This window comes from Muntiacus reevesi, chromosome 17 (assembly GCF_963930625.1).
Source record: "Muntiacus reevesi chromosome 17, mMunRee1.1, whole genome shotgun sequence".
Lineage (NCBI taxonomy): Eukaryota > Metazoa > Chordata > Mammalia > Artiodactyla > Cervidae > Muntiacus > Muntiacus reevesi.
The window spans coordinates 6,163,173-6,186,140 of record NC_089265.1 but is presented as its reverse complement, the minus strand read 5'-3'; the positions used below and the strand labels follow the sequence as shown (position 1 = coordinate 6,186,140).

Below are 22,968 nucleotides of genomic sequence, written 5' to 3'. Positions count from 1 at the left end.
ACCTCTGCTCCCCACGTTTAACAATGAGTTTTTAGAAAAATCAGCACAACCCACAAAATACTGAGCTGGAATTCATTAAAATTTAAAACTTCTACAAAATACACTGTTAGAGAATGAACAGATGGGTCACAGACAGAATATTTATAAAATACATACTGGATAAAAGACTTATTTCCAAAGTACACAAAGAACTCTTAAATGTTAGAGTAAGAAAACAACCCTATTTAAAAATGGACCTAGTATCCGAAAGTCTCATTAAAGAACGTGGTGGTGGCGGTTTAAGTATGTCCGACTCTTTGCGAACTCATGGACTGTAGCCCGCCAGGCTCCTCTGTCCATGGGATTTCCCAGGCAAGAATACTGGAGTAGGTTGCCATTTCCACCTGCAGAGAATCTTCCTGACCTAGGTATCGAACTCCCATTTCCTATTTGGCAGGCAGATTCTTTACCACTGAGCCACCTGGAAAGCCCCAAAGAAGATAAAGATGGCAAATAAGCACATAAGATGCTCAACATCAAATGTCATTATGTAATTATAAATTAAAAAATGACACCACTGCATATCTTCTTATAATGGTTAGAATCCAAAAAACTGACAGTACCAAATGCCTATGAGAATAGCGACAGGAACTCTCATTTTTGGTGGGTGGGAATGCAAACTGCATAGTCATTTTGGAAGATAGTTTGGCAGACTCTTACAAAGCTAAATGTCACACAATCAGCAGTTGTGCTACTAAGTATTTACCCAACTGATTTAAAATTTTAAATGTACATACAAGATTCTGCATGGAAATGTTTATAGTAGCTTTCCTCTTAATCATCCAAAACCAAAAGATATTAGGATGTCCTTCAATAGGCAAATGAATTACTAATACATCTATATAACAGTATATTATTCAACAAGAAAGGCAATCAAGACAGAAATGAACCTTAATGCATCTTGCTAAGTAAAAGAAACAAGTTTGAAAAGATTACATATTGTTTGTTTTCCATTTTACGACATTCTGGAAAAGGCAAAACTGTAAAGACAACAATATTAGAGATTATGGCTGCAAGGATTCAGAAGTAAGAAGAAAGTTCACAAACATTTAATGTGCAAAGCAACCTCACAAAAGGGGCGGGTGAAAAAGCCGCAAACTACGTTAACTTTGGAAATGAGAGGCATCTATAAGATTAAAGGAAAAATGAACGGCACATAAACACGGTACTCCAGTTACCAAGTTGTTTCCCATGTACATATGAGTTATGATGCTTCTACACATATACGCTGGAATTGAACAATTAGGTAAACGGATGGCTGAATAGTAGAAGGTATGATTCTCACTGCTGAAGTGGGAGTTTACAGAGAAGCAAAGGGAGGCGACTGGAATCAGCCCTGCTTTGTGGATTAAACATATCAGTATGAACTCATGTTTAGCTTAATATAGATACAGAAATATGTGCAATGCTGGCTCCCTGGAGAAATGGCCAATTCTTGGACTGAAGCAGGAAATATACAAGATGAGCCTGAGACTCGTTTTATCATTGTATCATTCTAGAAAGTAAAAAAGTACACACAAAACAAAGAAACCAATCCCACAGTGATAGGAGTATGTCATAGGGAATGAAACAGTTTCCAGAGATCAAAGCTGAAACTATCTGAACAACAACAAAAAATCAGTATAACTCAATGTGAACAAATAAAGAAAAAAAGTCTTATAATTATTTCAATATATGTAAAATAAGCATTTGATAAAATTCAACATTTACAATACTTAGGAATAGAAGGGAACTGCTTGCCATCATCTATAGGATATTTACAAAAAATTTACTGTAAACATCATATGTAAAGGTGAAATATTGAAAGCTTTCTTCCTGAGATTGGGAAAAGGCAAGTTTATTCACTGTTACCATTTTCTATTCAATACTGTACTATGGGTCTTAGTACAAAAATACAAGAAAAAGAAAAACTAAAAAGGAAGAAAATAAAAATATTACTACTCACAGACAACATAACTGTATTTGAAAAAATTCAAAAGAAATAAAAGGAATTTAGTGTGGTTGCTGGACTGAAGGTCAATATACAAATATCAATTTTATTTCTCTGTATTTTTCAAATAATTTAGAAAATATGTTTTAAAATATATGTACAAATAATTCACTAGCCTCAAGTATCATAAATGTGTGAATAAATCTAAAACAGATCTGTAAGACCTCAAACAAAACAAAACAAAAAAACAGAAAACTTTGTTAATATAAAGCCCTAAAAAAGATGTCTACATTCGGGTCAAGGATTTAAAGACTCAATAAGTTGATCCCATAATTCAATGTATTCCCTCCATCCCATGCTCCACCAAAACATACTGTAGTTTTTTAAAGGTGGAAATTCACAAGCTGATTCTAAAATTTGCATAGATATGCAAAAGATAAATGGGAAATAACACCATGGTGAAGATGATCAAAATTGGAAAATTCAACCATTGGATATGGAGAGTCATTATAAAGTTGAATTTAGAATTACTGAAAATATCTACCACACAATGGAATGGAATAATGCACAGAAATAGACCATGCATATATCAACACTAGACTTAAGACAAAGTTGATGGAGAACAGCCCTGGAGAATGGATGGTCTTTTTCAATAAATTGTACTGTGTCAACTGAATACCCAGATGGGATTAATAAATCTTGACCCCCTTGATGTAAAGGGGACTTTATATCCATTACAATCAATTATAGGTTTGTCAAAGATCTAAATGTGAAATATAAGACAGATAGGCTTCTTGGAGATTATAGTATACATGATTCTTCAGGTAGAAAAAGATTTCTTGTCTTAAGACTGATAAAATGAGCCACAATAAACTTTCTATCTTCTGTTCATCAAAAGATACCATTAAGAGAATGGAAAGATAAGTCATTGAGGGGAAGTTGATCCTGTCAATATACATACCCAACAAAAAGATTAAAAAAAAATCCTACAAAGTAATAAGAAAGACAACTCAATAGAAAAACAGGAAAGAGATCTGAACAGGAACTTTACAGAAAAGTAAACGTGAAAACAACAAAAATGTGAAAAGATATGCAACCTTATTAATCATTAGGAAATTACAAAGTAAACCCAAAGGCAAGGTTGCAAAGCATCTGAAACAGAGCACAGTGCTGTGAAAAGTATAAATGAGTATAATGACTCTGGGAAACTTATTAGTGATATCTACTAACAAACTCAGGGTCCATGAAACAGGAGTATGAGGCCAATGGATACAAATAACAGAGTATGTGTGTACTTTTACGTGCACCAAAAGATATGAACGATATTTGAGATTTTAAATGGTTCATTTTTTAAATCTCAAAATAATACCATGGAATTACATTTTTAAATGACTCATTTTATTGCATGGGGCAGGGCTTTCTTTAGACTAAAGGAGGTTATTCCCAAGGGAGGTACCTATACATGTAAACAAATGGTTAAAAACTTTTGCAAGAAAAAGATAAAGGGCTTCTAAACTGTAACCAATGAGGCAAAGCTCAGTCACACACTTCAAAATATCTAGTATTTATAACTGTCCAAAAATATAACAATACCTTGAGTATTGAATCCTCTGGGAATGCTGCTCCTCTCAAATGAAGCCACTGACATTAAAAACAAAACAGAGTAATCCATAAATCAGGGGAACTAGATTCAGCATGACCATGTGCCCCTGGTCAACATCCCAGCAATTGCCTAGGGTACAAATCACCTTCTCACACACCTTCCCTGTATCTATATATAACCTGAGATGGGGTACAAATGTGCAAAATCCTAAATTTAGTAAGCTTTCCATATTAAGCCACTGGCCATGCAATTCTGTACCCTTTCCTCCTCTGTATCTTTTTCCTTATAGCTCAGCTGGTAAAGAATCGGTCTGCAATGCAGAATACCCAAGTTAGATTCCTGGATCAGGAAGATCCCCTGGAGAAGGGATAGGTTACCCACTCAGTATTCTTGGGCTTCCCTTGTGGCTCAGCTGGAAAATAAGCTGCCTGCAATGCAGGAGACCTGGGTTCGATCCCTGGGTTGGGAAGATCCCCTGGAGAAGGCAAAGGCTACCCACTCCAGTATTCTGGCCTGGACAATTCCATTGACTGCACAAGTCCATGGGGTCGCAGAGTCCAGCGCAACTTTCACTTTCACTTCCTGTTCCAAATCTCCCCTCCTTTATCCACAAGGTAAAGAACACATTATCGAATATACTTTTAAATGCTCATATGTGAGTTTTAGTCAATATTTTTCAGCCAATCAACTACTTCAACTAAGCATTTACATTTTTAAGCAGAGGAAATTTCAAATGCAAGAAAACTAGAAAAAAAAAAGGAACTGATTCTAAAAATCACTTTCAACAATGTATTAGCCAAGAAAGGTCAACCTTATTTAAAATCTTTCAGGATAACTGGCGGAATATATGTACATAGGGAAGCAGTTAAGGATGACTTCCCAAGACCAGCCTTAATTTTCCTGGAAAAGATGAAGTGCGAACTAATCTGGCTGTTGACTGCAAAATACATATATATTTTTGGGTGTTGTCACTGGCCAATATAGTAGGTCTTAGTTTGTTAAGTTCCAGACTCATGTGCATGTGCTAAGTTGCTTCAATCACCTCCAACTCTTTGCAACTCCATGAGGTGTAGTCTGCCAGGCTCCTCTATCCCTGGGATTCTCCAGGCAAGAATACTGGAGTGAGTTGCCATGCCTTCCTCCAGGGAATCCTCCCCACCCAGGAATAGAACCTGAGTCTCTTACCTTCTCCAGTATTAGCAGGTGGGTTCTTTACTGCTAGTGCCACCTGGGAAGCCTACAGATCCATGTACCTTAATACAATTCTTCTAGGGGCACCTTTTCTCCTGCTGCTGCTGCTGCTGCTGCTAAGTCACATCAGTCGTGTCCAACTCTGTGAGACCCCATAGACGGCAACCCACCAGGCTCCCATCCCTGGGATTCTCCAGGCAAGAATACTGGAGTGGGTTGCCATTTCCTTCTCCAGTGCATGAAAGTGAAAAGTGAAAGTGAAGTCGCTCAGTTGTGTCCGACTCTTCATGACCCCATGGACTGTAGCCTACCAGGCTCCTCTGTCCTTAGGATTTCCCAGGCAAGAGTACTGGAGTGGTTTGCCATTACCTTCTCCACCTTTTCTCCTAAGACATTCTATTACTTTAATATAAATTTTATCTCTTTCCACAGACTTCTTTAAACCCCTTTTGAGGTATATTCAATCTCTGTGATACATGAAATTTTGTTTTATTTAACACTTTATGGTATCTTTCCTTTCTCTTAAGTCCTGTAACATATATTAATGTCTCATTATTTCTACCTCTGGTAATGGAATTTCAGACAACAAAGTATGTCCCTGGAACACATCCTCTTCTGTACCAGCAGAATAAATATTCTGAAGAAGAGTATGATAAAAGTACAGCTGGGATCTGTAGGTGAGGAAGATAAGTGATAGAACAGGGAAGAAAAAAAATTCCAGGATTAAAAACATTTAGTATTACAGGAAAAAATTACAGCTACTGCTCTACATTTTCACAGAAGGCTCTACAGTTTATCATAAAACTGAAAAAACACTAAAAATTAAGACATTAACAAAAGTCAATCTAGGAATTGTGCACATTTTAACACAGTAGTTTCAGACATGAAAAATAACTTTTTAAGAAGTCACTTAACATTTTCACTTTATAACACTTATGAAAAGAAATTAAAAGACAAAGGCATATACCACTCAGCTTGTAGCACAGATTCAACCACTAAAATGGTCTCAGTATTGCTTCCTAGCTTCCTCCAGAGTTCTCTGCTACGAGTTAGATCTGCCCCACTGTATTACAGGAGGTACTGTGAAAACTGTATAAAATAGCAGTTTAAGACGTTTAATCTAATTTAGCCTCACTGCCATTAAAGGTCATTAAATGTTGCCTCCCAGTGGAATGCCAATGAACTCAGTGATTTTTGTTCAGAATGAAGCAATTAAACCGACTGGTGTAAGGACTATGGTTGATGACTAAGAGTTTGTGACAGCTATTGATATTATCTATTAAAAATAATAGAAGAGAAAACTGGGGGAAAAGGGGAGTAAGGGTCAAGCATGTCTGAGGGATATCTGCGTTCATATATAAAACCGTGAAAAGGTTTGTGGACAATTTTAGGAAAAGTCTACTACAGCCCTGATTCCGGAATCCAAATTTCAGTATTTTTCCCCCAGTAACGGAAAAATCCAGTCCTGTAAGAAAGTGAAGTACCTTTTCTTTCCCCCCTGAAATACTCGGGAAAGGTAAAGCAAGGAAAACATCAACTATCCTCAGCTCTTCCCTCTCATCAGTATTTCCGAAGAGCCGGATTGCTCAGCTCAGAGGCTCCAATAAAAGGAATCGGTCCGTTCAGGACCCTAAGTCATAAACTAGAGAATGAGTTCTTCCCACTTGGTCGTTATCAAAAGGATACCCCACTCGGGTTCATGGGCAAGGCACATCTAGGGCTCTCCTCCTCCCACTTAATTTAAAAAGATAAGGCAGAGCTGTTTACTTCCACCTCTCCCAGGGCTTCGGTTAGGGCAGCGAAGACAGGCTACCCCCGCCAAATCCCGGGCGCAGCCCCGTCGGCTCCCCCGCGCTCACCCAGAACGGCCCAGCAAAGAAAGGGCTCCGAAGGCTTCTAGCCCCGCACAACGGGCAAACGAGGTGGTAGCATATGCAACCCGAGAACCCGGGAGCCCAGCCTCCAGCAACGAGTCCCTGCGGCCCGACGGCGCCGGGGCGCGCTTCTCGCGCCGACCGTTTGTATTCGGAGCACCGCTGCAGGACCTTCAAAGCTGTCGGCTTCCCCACGTCCCCGGATTCTCCGCCGCAGATTCCACGGGATGTCTATCCAGAGCCCCGTGAAGACTCGTCCTGCCGAGAGGTTTTTCTACATTTAGTCAGATCCTAAGGTGCAGACTGGAAGTCTACCCAGTTCTGAGGCTCAGAGGGGCTCGAACTGGGAAGTGAGGAGCCGAGACCCTGTGGCGAATCGTAGACCATGGAGATGAAAATACTTTCTGAAGCCTCTGAACTCTGACGTCACTTCCGGCAACAATAGGAAACGTCAAAACTCGGCCGCTGAGGGGGCTGCAGCTTGAGGCTCTCTGAGTTCGGAAGGATCCGGTGCGTTTTTGGGACTCACCCCCTCCTCACCTCCACCGGTGTGAACAAGTGAAGTTTGAACCGGCTTCTCCATGGCCTGGGCGCCCGTTCCCGGCTGAGTCGTTTTCTTTTTGGCTGAAAGCCCCCGCCCAGAGGCCGATTCGTCGCGGCGGCGGTGGGATCGCAGGTCGCTCAGGTAAGGGCGTCACCCTAGATATTTCATAGCTTCTGCGTCCCTTCCCTGTACACCCCTACTTTTCTTCTCGGAAATAATGACAACCGACACTTGCCAGTTGGCAGAAACTTGCCAACCTGTAAGACTTCGGGGCCAATGACAGTGCAAAACATCTTGAGTGACAGCGGTGCTGGCTAATTAAAATAAGGAATCCGTGTCAGGAGGCGGGAGTAGGTGTGTTCTTGTGTTCCTAGGTCACTGGGGTGTAGGTCAACTTGGGACCCCAGGTAGGACCCGACTTCACTCTGAGTAAAGCCAGGAAAAAGCAGAGGTTACTCTTCTACCCCAGATGTAGCTTTTAAGTAGAGTGGGATTTGGGAGAGTTCATAAGCACAGTTTTCGATTTTTTACATACTTTCCAGTAACATGAATGCAAACACTAACATACAGTTCATGTCACGATGGACTGCTAATTGCTTTAGCAGTTAAACTTTGGCTATAAACTAGGCAAATGATTAATTTTTCGTCTCGTTTGTTTCTCTGTGACTGGACTCTAGTTTCTTATATGGTGGCTGCTCAATTAAATATTATTAAAAGTGGATGAAATCACAAATGGATCCTAATCCTCAGTCAATTAAGGGTTTTACTTTAGGTTTTGTGTACATTTAGCAATTAAATCTTTGAATCTACTTCTTCTAACAATTGGAGTTTTTATATTCAGGGATCCCAGATGTTTGTCTCCATATCAATAGATCATGAACTTTATTATTGCAAAGTGAAGCTAATTTAGTTTTCCATTTCAGCTTTCCTTTTTTTTTTTTAAGTTTGGAGTTGGAGACCATATTTCTGGGATAGGAGGGATTTTTACCACCTAAGAAAATGGTTTACAAAATTGAGAAGATATCAGAATGAGAAATAAGTTTTATTCTATTTTCAGGTTGAGTAGGAAGCTTGCAATTTCTATCCAGATAAGTTGACAGTTTGTCTGAGGTATTGTACACAATGTGGCACCTGGCTTTCCCTCAAGTGAGCAATCTAAGAGAGAGAGTGCCCAAAACTCTCTCTAGTCTTTTATAGCTTAGTATCAGAAGTCGCCTCTCATCACTACTGCCAACTGCCGTATTCTTTTGTTAGAAGTGAGTCAATAAATCCAACTCAGTCATTGTGAAAAGGATTACACAAGGGCATAAATCCCAGGATGCAAGGGTCTTTAGGAGCCATCTTAGAGGCAGCTTAACACAGTTACACTGGCTGATAACTTTTAGGAGTTAATAGGCATAACTGAGCAAAATTTTATCCAAGAGAAATGCCTGGTTGTAATGAAACAGGCCAACTTAAACAAGGATTTTCCTTCTTGAAAAGTTTTTTTCAGGGGGGGGGAGTTAGGTAGGGGGTCTTTTTTCCTACTGATTGCATAAAGAAAGCCTTTTTTTTTTTTTTTCCTCTTGGAAAACTGCTTGAGAAATGGCATGTGTGAGAGAACGGTTTGTATTTCAAGGATATACATGAGCAGAGTCCCTTATAACTGGAGATTGTGTATTCCTTACCGATTGCCATTTTTCATGGTTGAAATGATTTCAAAATAAACTTGGGCAAAGATAGTTTTTAAGGTGGAAAGAAGTTAGGAAAGGCTAGAGGTAAGCCTTTCTAGTGTAGAAAGAATGTGGCAGTCTCTATGTTGGTATGAGAGCAAATAGGGATAGGAGAGGTGTGTCTGAGAACAGAAACGCGTTTGTGTGTTTGTTTTTAAGCATTATTAGATGTCAGGTTACATTCTTTCAGCACTACTGGATGCACATCACCAGCACAGTTTTTGTCAGTGAACCAAATAAGACATGAAAGGTATAGGCTTCAGGGTTTATTATTTTGGCTTTGACCCACTGTAAAATTGCCTATGCTTCTTCCAGTTTTGAAAGACATTGTCAGTCCTTAGTATTGTTCAAGTTTATCTTTTAACTTTCAGGTGCTTAACACTAGCCAGTGTAAATTTTCAAATTGTAGGTACTCCCAGGGCTGATTCATGTCAATGTATGACAAAAACCACTACAATATTGTAAAGTAATTAGCCTCCAACTAATAAAAATAAATGGAAAAATAAAAACAAATAAAAACTAAAAATAAAATGGTGCTCCCTATCAGGTTAATATACTTCATTTATAGTAGGATATAGCCAATTAACTAATGTACTTTTAGGCCCTTAGATATCTGCCAAATTTTAAACAGGTACTTGCAAAAATGATACAGTTGAAATGCTTCATTCACAAAACTATGTTATGGTAATAACTAGGTAAGCTAAACAATGCCTCATAATTTATTATAGCTGTGATCAGTTTACTAGGGAATGTTTTTTGTGTTTGTTGTGCTTTTGAGTAAGTTAAAAATAGTTATTTTCCTTACTTCACAGTGTAAAAGGAATGAATTACCAAGAAGTTATCTTTTCTTTGATCTTAGAGCATTGAAGTTAGTCATTGAAATTTACAAATTTATCATTCATTACTTACTTAACCAATGGCTATATACAAGTCTATTTTTTCCCCTACATTTGTATTCAGATTTGAAAATTGAGGGTAATCCATTGACTGATATCATAACATGTCAAAATCATTAATATGAAGTCTGTGAATTATTTGTCTAACTCATGTTGCATTTTCATTGATTATTTTACTTAATATTTTAAAACAACTTTAGTGAACTATATCCACTTCTAGAAATTTATGTTTCCCGCTTATTTTTTTTTCTCATGGTTTTGTTTTTCTGATATTTATTGACATAGATTCTATGGTAAAACTTGAATGAGTTTATATTCTATTTAGGACAAATGTTTTTATGATGGAGAGATGAGAAAAGACATTTGGTTTCAAGTTTAGGCAGCAGGTTTGGTTTAGGTCTGTGATCAGCAGTTTGTGTATTCTGCAAGAACAGGTTGCAGAGAATTTCATAAGCTATTTGAAAGAAGGAACACGATTTCAGCAAGTGAGCCATGCTTGAAGAACCCCTGTTTGCTTATGCTGAGCAGTAATTTGTAGAAGTCACAAACACAGGGGAAAGAGACAGAAAGGACAGATGCTAAACACATACAGGCACACACACGTCCATCTCTATCACCTCTTCATTTTGTTTTAATTTTTCGGATTTTCTCATCTTTAGAGGATCACAGAATTTTATAGCTAAAAGGGAACTTAGAGATCATCAAGTTCAAAACTCTCTTTATAGGTGAGGAAAGTGAAACTTTGAGTATTGTGCCCTGTAGTCACAGCAAGTTGAAGGAGCCTGAATAAAGCACACATTTTGTGTTAGTCTGTTTTCACTGTTAGATGTTTTCTCATCTCACTTCCGACTTTTCTATTGGCTGCTGTCAGTATTTATTTTATTTTAGGGACTTCCCTGGCCCTCCAGTGGTTAAGACTTTATGCACCCAATGCAGGGGTTACAGGTTGGATCTCTGGTTGGGGAACAAAGATCCCACATGCTGCATGCAGTGGCCAAAAATAAAATTTAAAATATATTTATTTTATTTTGATACTTTGTCTTTATTTGTATAAAAGTATGTCAGTGACAGTGACAGTTTTTGTTTTATTTTTTTAATTCCACAGCTATGATAAGAGTGACCTTGTGGTTAGTGGGCATGGAGTGTGCTGTGCCCTGAGGGTTAGGAATGTGCTGCCATGACCACTGCTGATACAATTGGGTTGAATAAAGAGCACAGTTAAACAATCAGTGCAACTGAAAAATAATGCTGGTGCGAAATTCAATAAATTTATTTTACTTGAAAGTTAAAACAGACAATGGAACATCTCTCTGCAAAAGAAGCTGAAGAAATAAGTGAAATTGAATAAGCCCCCAGTTCCCTGCTTTTTGGTTACATTTTAAGTGACATATCTTAATTTTTACACTTGTTTAGATACCATTTGGTAACAATCATTACAGAATCAAATTAAAGAACAGGGAAAAAAACTTTCAGAAAACAAAGTGATATTGTAAATCTTTTTTGAATTTAAAAAAACTACAAATGGTATGCCTTTTACTAACAAAAACTGCTCTTGCAGGACCAGATCTTTAAATTTAATGAGTGGGGTTTTTTTTTTTTTTATGTGTTTAATGTACCCTGTGACCTCTTAGTACTTAGCTATTTCCTTTTTCTCCTTAGAAGGACCTCCTTGTGGACTTACCCTCCTTCATTTCTCCACAGTTGTTGCCTTTCAAAGTTAGAAGTGTGCTTGGTTATCAGGTTTTTTTTCCTTTTCTTTTTTCCCCCTTTCCTCAGTCTGTTTTAAACTAGCTTGGTGGTCTGTTCTTTTGGAAAAAGAGAAATAAATGCCGGGGCTGCCAATTTGGTTATAAATGTGGAAAATATTTTCTCACAGAATCTCCCATGTTCTTATGCAATCACATGATAACACTTAGAAAGTAACTAAAAATCTAGTGACTTCCTAGTTGGAAAAAAAAATTGAAAATTTCTAAAGCAATATAAAGGAGTGAATTTCCTCATTTTTAGGTCTTAGATGTGTGTTAAAGATAACTCTTTTGGTACACAGAGTTTTAGATCTTTATCTAAGATAGGAAATTTCTTATTTGTAAATCCAACTATTTAGACATTTAAGAAATATTGAAAAGTAATAATTTATAATGAGTATTTGAAGTAGCTCATTCATGTCACTCACTACAGACTGGTGATTTAACACTGCTTACTCAGGAAGACACTTTATAGAATCTCCTTTGCTTCAATTGAAAGTGTTTAAAGCAGAATGCTTTTTTGAGACCTCCAGACTCCTTTGTGTTCTTCCCATCTTCCCCTGTGTGTCATCCATCCATCTAAATGGTGTGTGAGCCATTCTTTATCACATATAGTTGTTTCCACAGCATGTGCTATTTAAACCTTAGTGCCATAGAATTACTGACAGCAGTAGTGTGTTCCTTTAGAATAATACTTTATTTGATGTTACATAGGGATGTTTTGATTAAAGATGCTTAATATACTTTACAGATCATTTTATATTAGATATACCAGCAGGTATTAATAAAGCAATCTTTAGCATTCTTTTGTGGAAAAGTTATACTTTTTTGAAAAGAGAACAAGATATTACAATAACAGAAAAGTATTATTCTCATAAATGTTAATAATTAACTTGATAGAGCTTTTGGTAATTAATATAATCTATGCTGCCTTCTAAGTGGAAGTGCCTTTGTGCTGTTACAACAGTTACATTTAGACTGCCACTGTATCTCTTATATTAAAAAATGAAAATTATATCTAAAATATGTCAGAAAAGTTTCCCAGATTTTTGCATTAGAGAAAAGGGAATGAGTCAGGATATACACACTGCTTTACAATTAAAAGATGCTTTTATATATTTAGTATATTATCTCCATTAAGACTCATAGCAATCCTGTAATACAGATAGGAGTGATTTCCTCCATTTTATAGGAAACCAAAGATCAGACCTTGTTTGAAATATCTAAGGTCACACAGCACATTGTGTAATTGGAACTCCAACTTTAAATTCACTCTCCAGAATAGCTGTGTCAAGAAAACCTACACAGTTCTCTCATGCAGACCTCATATAGGCCACATTCTCTAGTCTCAGCGTAATAAAACTAGACATTAACTTTAAAAACCAGAAGGCCTAAATATTTAGATTAAAAAAAAAACCCAGCTCTTCTAAATTATTTGGTCAATGTGTAAAAAAAAAATACTGTTGTTATTGTCACTGTTATTTTAATAGAAATAAAGATATATAAGTAGTTAGGAGATTAAACAACTGATGGTTTTTTCAACATTTTAAAAATATTTTAAGCAAATTAGATCATTATTCTCACAAATTTGAAATATTATAAAATTATTATATTGTAACTTTTAATATTATTATAAAATTATCTTCAGCAATCAAAATTAAATCACATTATTTCCTGTACTTTCATTTTTAATGAGTAATTAAACCACTTTTAATGTAGCTTGCATTTATACTGTTTCTTTATTAGGCCCAGGAATAGGCCCACATCAATTCTTTTGTATTTATACCTCTACTTGATTATTGATATATCCTAAGTAAATAGTCTACACATTATTATAATTTGTATGCTTAAAGATTTGTATTCCTTGATTCTCTCTTCTTTTGATCTGTATAGTGCGTTCCACAAAGTCAGAGGTGATTCAGAGGTCATAGATTTTAATAATTAGTTGGATTTCCTTAAATCTAAAATAGTTACTGCTTGTCAAATGTCACTAGACTTGCTATGTCCTTGGTCACCCTCTTTAGAGTGTTTATTAGTGTCTAGTTGTTTAAAGGACTTTATTGTGGCATCATTTATATACTTACTATAAAATTCACTTGTTTTAAGTGTACAGTACTCTGCCTCTCACCTTTTTTAGTTAATTGTAGATACACATGCAGTTGTGAGAAATATAGCAAGAGATAATCTTGTGCACATGCTTAGTTTCCCTGGGTAGTGTGACATATTACAAAATCATAATATACCATCATATCCAGGATATTGAAATTAACATATCTCACCTATATTATTCAGAATTCTTCAGTTTATTTTTGCTCACATGTGTATGTGCATGTATGAGATTCTGAGCAGATTCGCATATCCAGTACCATTGTCAAGATACTGAACAGTTCAAATACCACTGGGATCCCTGGTGCTGCCATTTAAAACTACAGCCACTTCCCGTCTGGGTAGTGATTTTGAATGTCTATCATGTAATTATGTACCATTTATATATCCTCTTTGGCAAAGTATTTGTTCATGTCTTGTGTTCTTTTTTAATTGAATTGTTTGATTTTTTTTTTTTTTTGCGGTTATGTTTGAGATATTTTCTCTCCATCTGTAGCTTGTGTTTTTGTTGTCTTCATACGGACTTTTCAAAGAGCAAAAGTTTTTAATATCGATGAGGTTGACTTTACCAACTTTTACTTTTATAGATTGTACTTTTGATGAACTCTTTGCCTAGATGTAGACCCCTAACATCTCCTTCTCTGTGTTTTTCTAAAAGCTGTATTCTTTTATGTTTTGCATTTAAGTCTATGATCTATTCTGATGATTTTTTGAAAGATGTGAAATTTAGATAAGGCTGATCTAATTCAGTTTTGCTTGTTGTTTACCATTTAAAGATTCATTCAGTCAACAAATATTGCTGAGTGCTTTGTAGGTCTAAGGCACTGTGTTTGGTACTGGATTTTTCCTTGTTGCCTATTGTGTTGAATCATTCCCCCATCTTAGTACTTACAGGCAGTTCTTATTCTTCATGGTACCATGTAAACTGAAATGTGTGCTTTTTAGAACCATGGCCTTGCTGTGCAAAGTCCCATAGAACTGTTATCCAGTGGTTAGCATGGTCCTGTACAAGGACTACCTGTATATATATTTTAATTTGTATTTCTGACAGTAATACAGCACACTATGATAGGTGAGTTCCAAAATTATTGTTGTCTTAAGGAACATATGTTTGAGTAATTCATATTTTATAATCAAGTAATATGCTTAAAAATACAGCTCTCAACAGTTGTAAATTGATTTCAGAGCTCTAAGAAATTAGCATTCTATACATAAAGTTCTTTATAATTCAGGTTCCTAGGATGTGAAAATGTCATAAAGATCTATAGTAGAAATTTACTGTTAATTTAGTTTGTGATACTGCAAAAAGGACTTTTGATATATTGAATCTTCCCATGAAGTCATAAAGTTACCATTTCTAGAAATATATCTGTAGTGATTAAAGATGATGATAGTACTGATACTGAACTGCCAAAATGGTCTGTTATCACTGACTGATGACTGTATACTTGACTTTATTTGCCAAACTAAGTGTGTCAATCTAAGCAAAGTTAGTTTCTTCTAACTTTATATATTTACTAGATGTTATTTTTCTTTCTCCTAGCAAAAGTAAATGGCATCTCCAAATTCACAGATCCTAAGTTCATGAAATTAAAAGCCAGGATTGTAACTGTTTAGATCATTATATCCAGAATAATCAGGTATACTCTGAAATGGAAGAACCAAAATAAGAGTTATCTTTTAAAAGGGGTTGAATGGTGACTACAAAACTACCTGTGATGGTAAATTACCTGTGTGTTAGGTTCTCTTAACCCCTCTAAGTTCTTTGGAGTAAGAGTTATTCACTGTTTTCCTGATGAGGAAAATAAACTATAGTCTAATCAGATTCTGTGTAGGAGTTTGAAATAGATATTTTTTCACATCAAAGCCTATGTGCTTTCCACAAGAATAGTAGCTTGAAAGAGAAACTGCAGCTGGAAGCAATGGTGGAGGTTAGCTGCAGAGCTAAAAGGAATGAGAGTTAGTGATGAAGAAACAGATGGTAAATTGTCTTTGCCAGTTCTGTGCATAGGGCTCAGTGATTAGGAATAAAAACTTTGGACTCAGACCTGAGTTTGAATCTTTAGTTTTCCACTTGTCAGCTCTGAGATTTTGGGCAAAGTTGTTTAACCTCTCTGAGCCAGTATTTCCTCAACTATAAAATAGGTGGAATAATATCTAATATCTACCTGTTAAGGTTGTTTTGAGGAAAAAAGGGCATAATGTAATTAAAACTTCCACAGTACTTGGCACAGAGTATTAAATAAATTGTGGTTTATAGTACAAAAACAATATTATTGTTTAATATTTGTTATTAAATATATTTAAAGTATTGTGTACATAATATACACAAAAGGAGGGAATGCAGCCAGTAATACCAAGCCTTAAATCTGCACACACAGAATTAAAGGGTTTCCCCCTCTACTTTCTTTAAGAAACATTTCTTCGTCCTTTAAATAAAAATTTTTATCACAAATGGCAAAAATAATTCTTACTGTTTTGATGTTTGCCTTGACAAGGGTCGCTTACTACCCTTAAACCTTGATGCTGAACTTTATCTCCTTAGTGATGGTTTTTAGTCTGTATGACACTAAGCTCAAAGAACAGTACTTCTTAAACTTAGTGCACATCAAACTCACTTATTTTCCAGTTTCACATGCTTGGATTCCTCAATCAGAAGATTTCTGAGATTAATAAAAGTAATTGGTGCATACCTTTTATCCTGGCAGCTCAGACAGTAAAGAACCTGCCTGCAATGCAGGTGACCTGAGTTCGATCCCTGGGTCGGAAAGGTCACCTGGAGAAGGAATGGCAACCCACTCCAGTATTCTTGCCTGGAGAATTCCATGAACAGAGGAGCATGGCGGGCTACAGACCTTGGGGTCACAAAGAGTTAGACAGGACTGCAAGACTAACACTTTTCACCTATTACCCAGATTCACAAATTTTAAACATTTTGCAACATGCTTTAACATTCTCTCTGTGTGGAGATTGACATTACTGTTTTTCTGAACCATTTGAGACTAAGTTGTATACATTATGCCTTAACAATTCAGTATTTTTCCTAAGAACAAGAATATATTAAAAAATTCATTTGGGTTTTTCTTTAACATCTAATGTTATGAACTTTTTGGCCAACCCAATATTCTGGCAAAGCCACTGCACAGTTATCAAATTCATTAAAATTAACTTTGATGTAAGTATTTTTACCCAATCTTAGGCTGTGTATCTAGTTTTTTAGTTAGTCCAATAATGTCGTTTATAGCACTTCTTTTTTCAGCATATGATCCAGTCCACACATTGCATTTAGATGTCATGTTTTTCAGTCTCCTTTAATCTGGAATGATTCCTTTCTTTAGCTTCATGGCATTGGCAATTTTGAAGGGAAAAAAAAAAGATTGTAGACTCAGGTTTCTCTGATATTCCTCATGATTAGATAAAGGTTATACATTTTGGCCAAAATACTGTCTAACTGTTTTGTCCTTCTCAGGGTCCAGAGGCACATATGTTTAGAGGCACGTATGTCCATTTGTCTCTTATTGATAAAATTTTAAGTTTGAACACTTGGTTAAATACTATCTGATTTCTTAATTTCTTTTTGCAATTAATAAGTAATGTATAGGGGGAGTTACTTTGAGACTCTGTAAACTTTCCATTCTTTATCAAACTCCAGATTCAGCACTCATTGATAATACTTGTCTGAATTATTTTTTCTATGATGATTGTAAAATGATAATTTTTCTAACTCCTTATTATTCAGAATTTTACTAAAAGGAATAGCTTTCCTCTCTTCTTTATGTGTTTATTAATCATCAGCGCGGACTCACTCATGGATTCTTCCTTATGTGATAATTGGAGTATCATTCTATAAGTTTTATTACTAAAGTGAAAGTTGTTCAGTAGTATCCGACTCTGCAATCCCATGGACTATGCAGTCCATGGAATTCTCCAGGCCAAAATACTGGAGTGGGTAACCACTTCTCCAGAGGATCTTCCCAACCCAGGGATCGAACCCAAGTCTCAGGTCTCCCACATTGTAGGCGAGTTCTTTATCAGCTGAGCCACAAGGAAGTCCAAGAATACTGGAGTGGGTAGCCTGTCCCTTCTCCAGCAGATCTTACTGACCCAGGAATTGAACCAGGGTCTCCTGCATTGCAGGTAGATTCTTTACCAACTGAGCTATCAGGGAGCTATTTTTTATTGTTTATTATATAGAGAGCTACTTATTACTAAAGGGCTCATCATTTTTGCTCTGCAAAAATATGGTTTTGTCAAAACGAGCTAACATTTTATTATTATCTGTGAAGTGAACTCTATATGTAATATTTAATACTCAAGCCCTTTGAACTGTGTGTATTACTATTATATTATATGCAAATTATCACCTTAAATATGACAAAACCAGAGCTTAGACTATGTGTGTGTTAGTCACTCAGTCATGTCCGACTCTTTGCGAACCCATGGGATTTCCTTCTGGAGTGGGTTGGAGTGGAGTGGGTTGCCATTTCCTTCTCCAGGGGATCTTCCCAACCCAGGGATCAAACCCAAGTCTCCTGCATTGTGGGCAGGCTCTTTACCATCTGAGCCACAGGGGAAGTAAATTCCCCAGAGTCCTTTAAGTGCTGACCAGTGGAGTCAGGACTTGAATTCAAGTGTCTGCTCAGTGTCAGAGTCCTCAACACCATGCTCCCTCTGTGATTTGCTTCACAACTTCTGCAATGGATCTCATGTCTTTTTGAGTTTAATCACTTTTCTGACAGTTCCATCCACATGCCACACACCTGTTACCCTAAGGAAGACTGGGAGTAGGATGGAACAACTGTGGACACCCTTGCCTTTCTCCAAAGGAGAAATTTATGATATTGATCCTTCTGAAGTGATTTATCATGCTGTGCTCTTCGCCCAAATCCAAAACTGCTTTAAAGGGAAAAAGACATCCCACAAGGGTAATTTGCAATATTTTGTCTGTAGAAGGATAGAAAATGCATGTGTATATGTGCCTCAAACCTCTACCCTCCCCATTAACTTTTTTTTTAATACTAAGAACCATCTGCTGGCTTTACCTCTTTTCTACCTGCTAGATGCTTTCTGAGTCCCTTTATCCAGTGCTGTATTTAAATGATCTCATTTAAGTCTGGAGCCTAGGGAAATCACCCTGATTCTGCGTTCCCTAGCAACATCCCTGAGAAGAATAACAGCTGCCTAACCATATGCCACCATAAAGAGGTAGGGAAGTACATACAAATTGACATTAGGTGCCTTAAATCTCGAGACTTCAGACATCATAGTCGTCATATTTGATTATTTACCTTTGGTGGTGCAAGTGCAAAAGAGAAGAATAAATATAATTATCTAAAATGACAACAGATATACTGTGGATGAGCTTAGAAATCAATTCAGTTTCTAGATATGTTCTTGCTAAGATCAGCAGAGAAATGGCTATGATAAAATTTTTTAAATGTTTATGAGTCTTGTGTCAAAATTAAGCTGTACTTATGTTGTAGTATGACAGCATATTTAAACCTTTAGGAAACTTAAAGTTCTTTCCAAATTTTTTGTTGATAATCTGTACTTTTTTCATTGTTGATTTATTGTCCATGGTTTTGCTTTTTCCAGAATGTCTTATAATTGAAATCACACACATGATGTAGCCTTTTCAGATCAGCTGCTCTTACTTAGTAATATATATTTAAGTTTCTTCCGTGTCTTTTCATACCTCATTTCTTTCTAGCACTAAATATTCCTTTGTCTGGCTATATCACAGTAAATTTATCCATTCACCTACTCAAGGACAACTTGTTTGCTTACAAGTTTTGGTAGTTATGACTAAAGCTTCAGGTCCACGTGCAGGTTTTTGTATGGACATGAGTTCTCCACTTATTTGGGTAGATACCAAGGAGCATGAATGCTGAAGCATATGGTAAAAGCATGTTTTTGTAAGAAACTGTCAAACTGTCTTCCAAAGTGACTGTATTGTTTTGAATTTCCACATCTTTCCATTATTTGGTGTTGTCAGTTTGGGATCTCAATCATTCTAACAGAAAATAAGAATTTAATTATTATAGCTTAAGTACTACTTTAGGAACTGCTACCATATTGGTAATATGTGTTATAAGGAGGAAAAGTTACTACCTTTTGTGGTTTCTTTTCAAAAACAAATTTTCCTACATTTAGAAATTATTAATATGTTCCTTCTCTCTATACCTACCCCTTCCCCCAACCCCCATCCGATCTCTTTGTAGCTTAAGCTTTTGGATTTCCAAGGACGAAGAGTGAAAAATTATCCTGGACTGTTTTTCCTGTTTTAATCAACAAGTAGTCATTATGCAAATAATAACCAACAATTCAGTAAATATACATGTTTTTTTAAATATTGAAAAAATAGCCTTTGATATTCTTTCAAATTCCACTCAGTTTTCAAATTTATTTGAAATATTTCAATTTTCAAAAATTATTCCTGATAATTATCAGAATTTCTGGTCACCAGTAGTCTGGGGGAGGGGTTGCTTTTTTATATTTTGATTACTACTCTTTATTGTAAACAGCCAATTAAAACAAAACCATATTTTAAGGTTAGGTCATGCAATGAAATTTAATGATTTTGAACAAAAACCGGTTTCTTCCTCCAAATTTTTAAAGCTCATACATATTAGTAGAAAAATTGGGTTTTTAGAATAGGAATATTTTATTTGTAAAAGATCTTGGAAATAATTTTTTATGTTAGTTAAAAGCACTTCCTGGTTTCATTTTTCTCAATGAATTTATTTGCCCAGGAAAAGTTACTTATTTGCAAAACCAAATGAAATGGAAAGGCTAGACCAGTAGCCTTCTAAATATTTGCATATGAGGAAGTCTGGTATTTGTAACAGATAAATGTAGAGCTGCTCTGGTGGGAAGTGGAGTGTAGGCAAGAGAGACTGGAGCACCTCCTCCCCTTCTCCTGCCTTTTCCCAGGGACCTCTGAGGAGTCCATAGGACTATGTGGAGAAGAACTGGAAAATTGATTTCAAGATTTGTATTTAAAGCAGCAACAGAACCAAATAGTCATCACTGAGCTCTTTATCATGGAGTTCTAGGTGTCTAATTTATAAGGTTTCTGAATTAGACTTCAGGGCCTATGTTACATTTTATTACAGCCTACAACTTAAGAGCAGACTGGCAAGAATTAAACGAAAAACCTGTTTCACAGCTGTTATGCATCTGGGAATTTGGTTAAAAGGGGCTAGCTTAGCTTAGCCTGGGTTGTGATAAAAAGCAGTGTGTGGGGACCTTTTAAATGAAGTCCTGTGCTCTGATCAGAGTTGTATTTAATACTGGCCCATAAGTCCACATAATTATAATTTTGTAAGAGTCTTTAGGACGTCAGTAACTTTTAAATCTTACCTTGTGAAAAATGATTATGTCACCTGTGGATTTTAAAAGCAGTTAGCAAACCGAGATAAAGGTGATAATCAAACCAAGTAGTTCTCCATATCCAAGTTTCATACTTACAATGTTCCGACTGTTCTTTGTAGTTTGCTATTCCATTTAATATGTTTTAATGAGGCATGTTAATTCTGATAAACGAATGCTTCATGTAAACTTGTCGTACCGCAGGGAAAGGTGGATTACTTTCTTAATGGAGCCTTACTCCATTCTGGCATTTCTCCCAGGCTTGCAGATGGGTCAGGGGCTGTGGAGAGTGGCCAGAAACCAGCAGCTACAGCAGGAAGGCTACGGTGAGCAAGGCTACCTCAGCAGAGAGCAGAGCAGGAGGGTGGCTGCCAGCAACATGTCTCACACCAGTCATCGCAAACACGTCCAGGGGGGCATTGACATATATCATCTTCTGAAGACAAGAAAGTCTAAAGAACAGGAAGGATTCATTAATTTGGAAATGCTGCCTCCCGAACTAAGCTTTACCATCTTGTCCTACCTGAATGCAACCGACCTCTGCTTAGCTTCCTGCGTTTGGCAGGACCTGGCCAATGATGAACTTCTCTGGCAAGGGTAAGTTCAATTCACCATATTTGACCCAGATATCTCTAAGTATAACTTTGCCTAAATGCTTTTTTTTTTTTTTTTGAAGGGTGGAGTGCCGCTTTTTTCCTTTTTAATATTCCCATCAAACTTAATTTATGGTCCTATATTTGAACTTTGTTAAAAAAGTTTATTTCTATGCTTATCAGAACTCAATCAGAATATGGTTTTCATTTGGGATTTTAATCTGGATTGTTCATTTCTAAGAGAAATGCTTCCATTATGCCTATATCTCTGACTCTTGGATTTTTTTTCTTTGATAAATTAAAGGCTGACTTAGTTTTTGTTTTTTAATTTAGGGGAGGTTCTGTTGCTTTTACATAGCTTAGTAATAAAAGTCAAAAGCTATGGGACTAGACTAAAAAGGCTGCTAAAATATTGATAATTTTCTAAACAAGTTACCAAACTCCCTGTTACAGAATCATCTCATTTGGCTGGGGGAAAAAATGCAATGATATAAATTAACTATGAAGAAGATATTCCCATGTAAAAGTGAATATTCTACCCACTTTCCTCAGAAATTTTGATGTTACAGGCTGAGACAGTAACTTTCTTGTTTTCCTGTAAGCTCTCTGTGTGTGTGTGTGTGTGTGTGTGTGTGTGTAGAAGAGAGAGAAAAGAAGGAAATTTGGAAGTTTGAGTCAAAAATCAATAATGAATATCAGAAAGTGAAACTATGGTATCCATCTAGAATTTCTAGGAATTGTAACAAGATGAAAGGTTAGCTTTCAAATAATAACCAGTAGCTAATGCCCCTAAACAAAATTGGAAACAAGTGTCCCAATGTGTATTAATAGAAGCAGTGTGTTTTGAGGTATTTTAAGTATTACAGATTTTGTAAAAAGTCATGTTTAGCTCTGATAATAAGGAACCAGTGTTTTAAAGCAATATCCTAACATATACTAATCTTAATGTTGCAACTTTTCATTTAAGTATTAAAGTTACAGCATTACAGTTTCTCCCTCTACCCAGCAGTTCCCCCATCCTCCACTCATCTATATTTCACAATGGAGCACATAGTTTAGACTCTTGGTTAGGACTGCAAGCTCAAGTTTAAGTTCCTTCGATTCAGATCCTGCCTCTACACAAATTAGCTGTGTGACCATGGGCAACTTTTTTATGGTGTCTGTGTTTCTTTATCTGCAGTGCCAAATCATAGGATGGTTGTAAAGATTAAGCAAATTAATACTATTAAAATGCTTTAAATAGTGCCTGGCATCTGTTAAGCACTTGGTAAATGTTAGCTGTTATCATTGTCATCATTTATGTTTAACTTCAGTGGGACTCGAATATTACTAATCTTTGTAATTCACATTTATTAAGTGTTGTC

The 22,968-nt window shown here is 36.3% G+C and overlaps 2 protein-coding genes across 5 annotated transcripts in view; one reads left to right on the top strand and one right to left on the bottom strand.

Moving 5' to 3' along the window:
* CEP44 (centrosomal protein 44) overlaps positions 1–6,763 on the bottom strand; it is a 34,478-nt gene extending 27,715 nt beyond the window's left edge. For 2 of the 4 annotated variants that reach the window (XM_065907720.1, XM_065907725.1), the window contains exons 1-3: positions 6,623–6,763; positions 5,326–5,434; positions 3,563–3,610 (exon numbers count right to left, since the gene is read on the bottom strand). The gene's annotated coding sequence lies outside the window, so the exon portion shown is untranslated. The remainder of the gene's footprint in view (positions 1–3,562; positions 3,611–5,325; positions 5,435–6,622) is intronic. The other 2 variants (XM_065907721.1, XM_065907724.1) reach the window with 2 other exon arrangements.
* Positions 6,764–7,190: 427 nt separating this feature from the next.
* FBXO8 (F-box protein 8) overlaps positions 7,191–22,968 on the top strand; it is a 37,135-nt gene continuing 21,357 nt past the window's right edge. The window contains exons 1-2 of the mRNA XM_065907726.1: positions 7,191–7,322; positions 21,272–21,608. Of these exons, the coding sequence (XP_065763798.1) occupies positions 21,280–21,608 (329 nt within the window). The 5' untranslated portion in view covers positions 7,191–7,322; positions 21,272–21,279. The remainder of the gene's footprint in view (positions 7,323–21,271; positions 21,609–22,968) is intronic.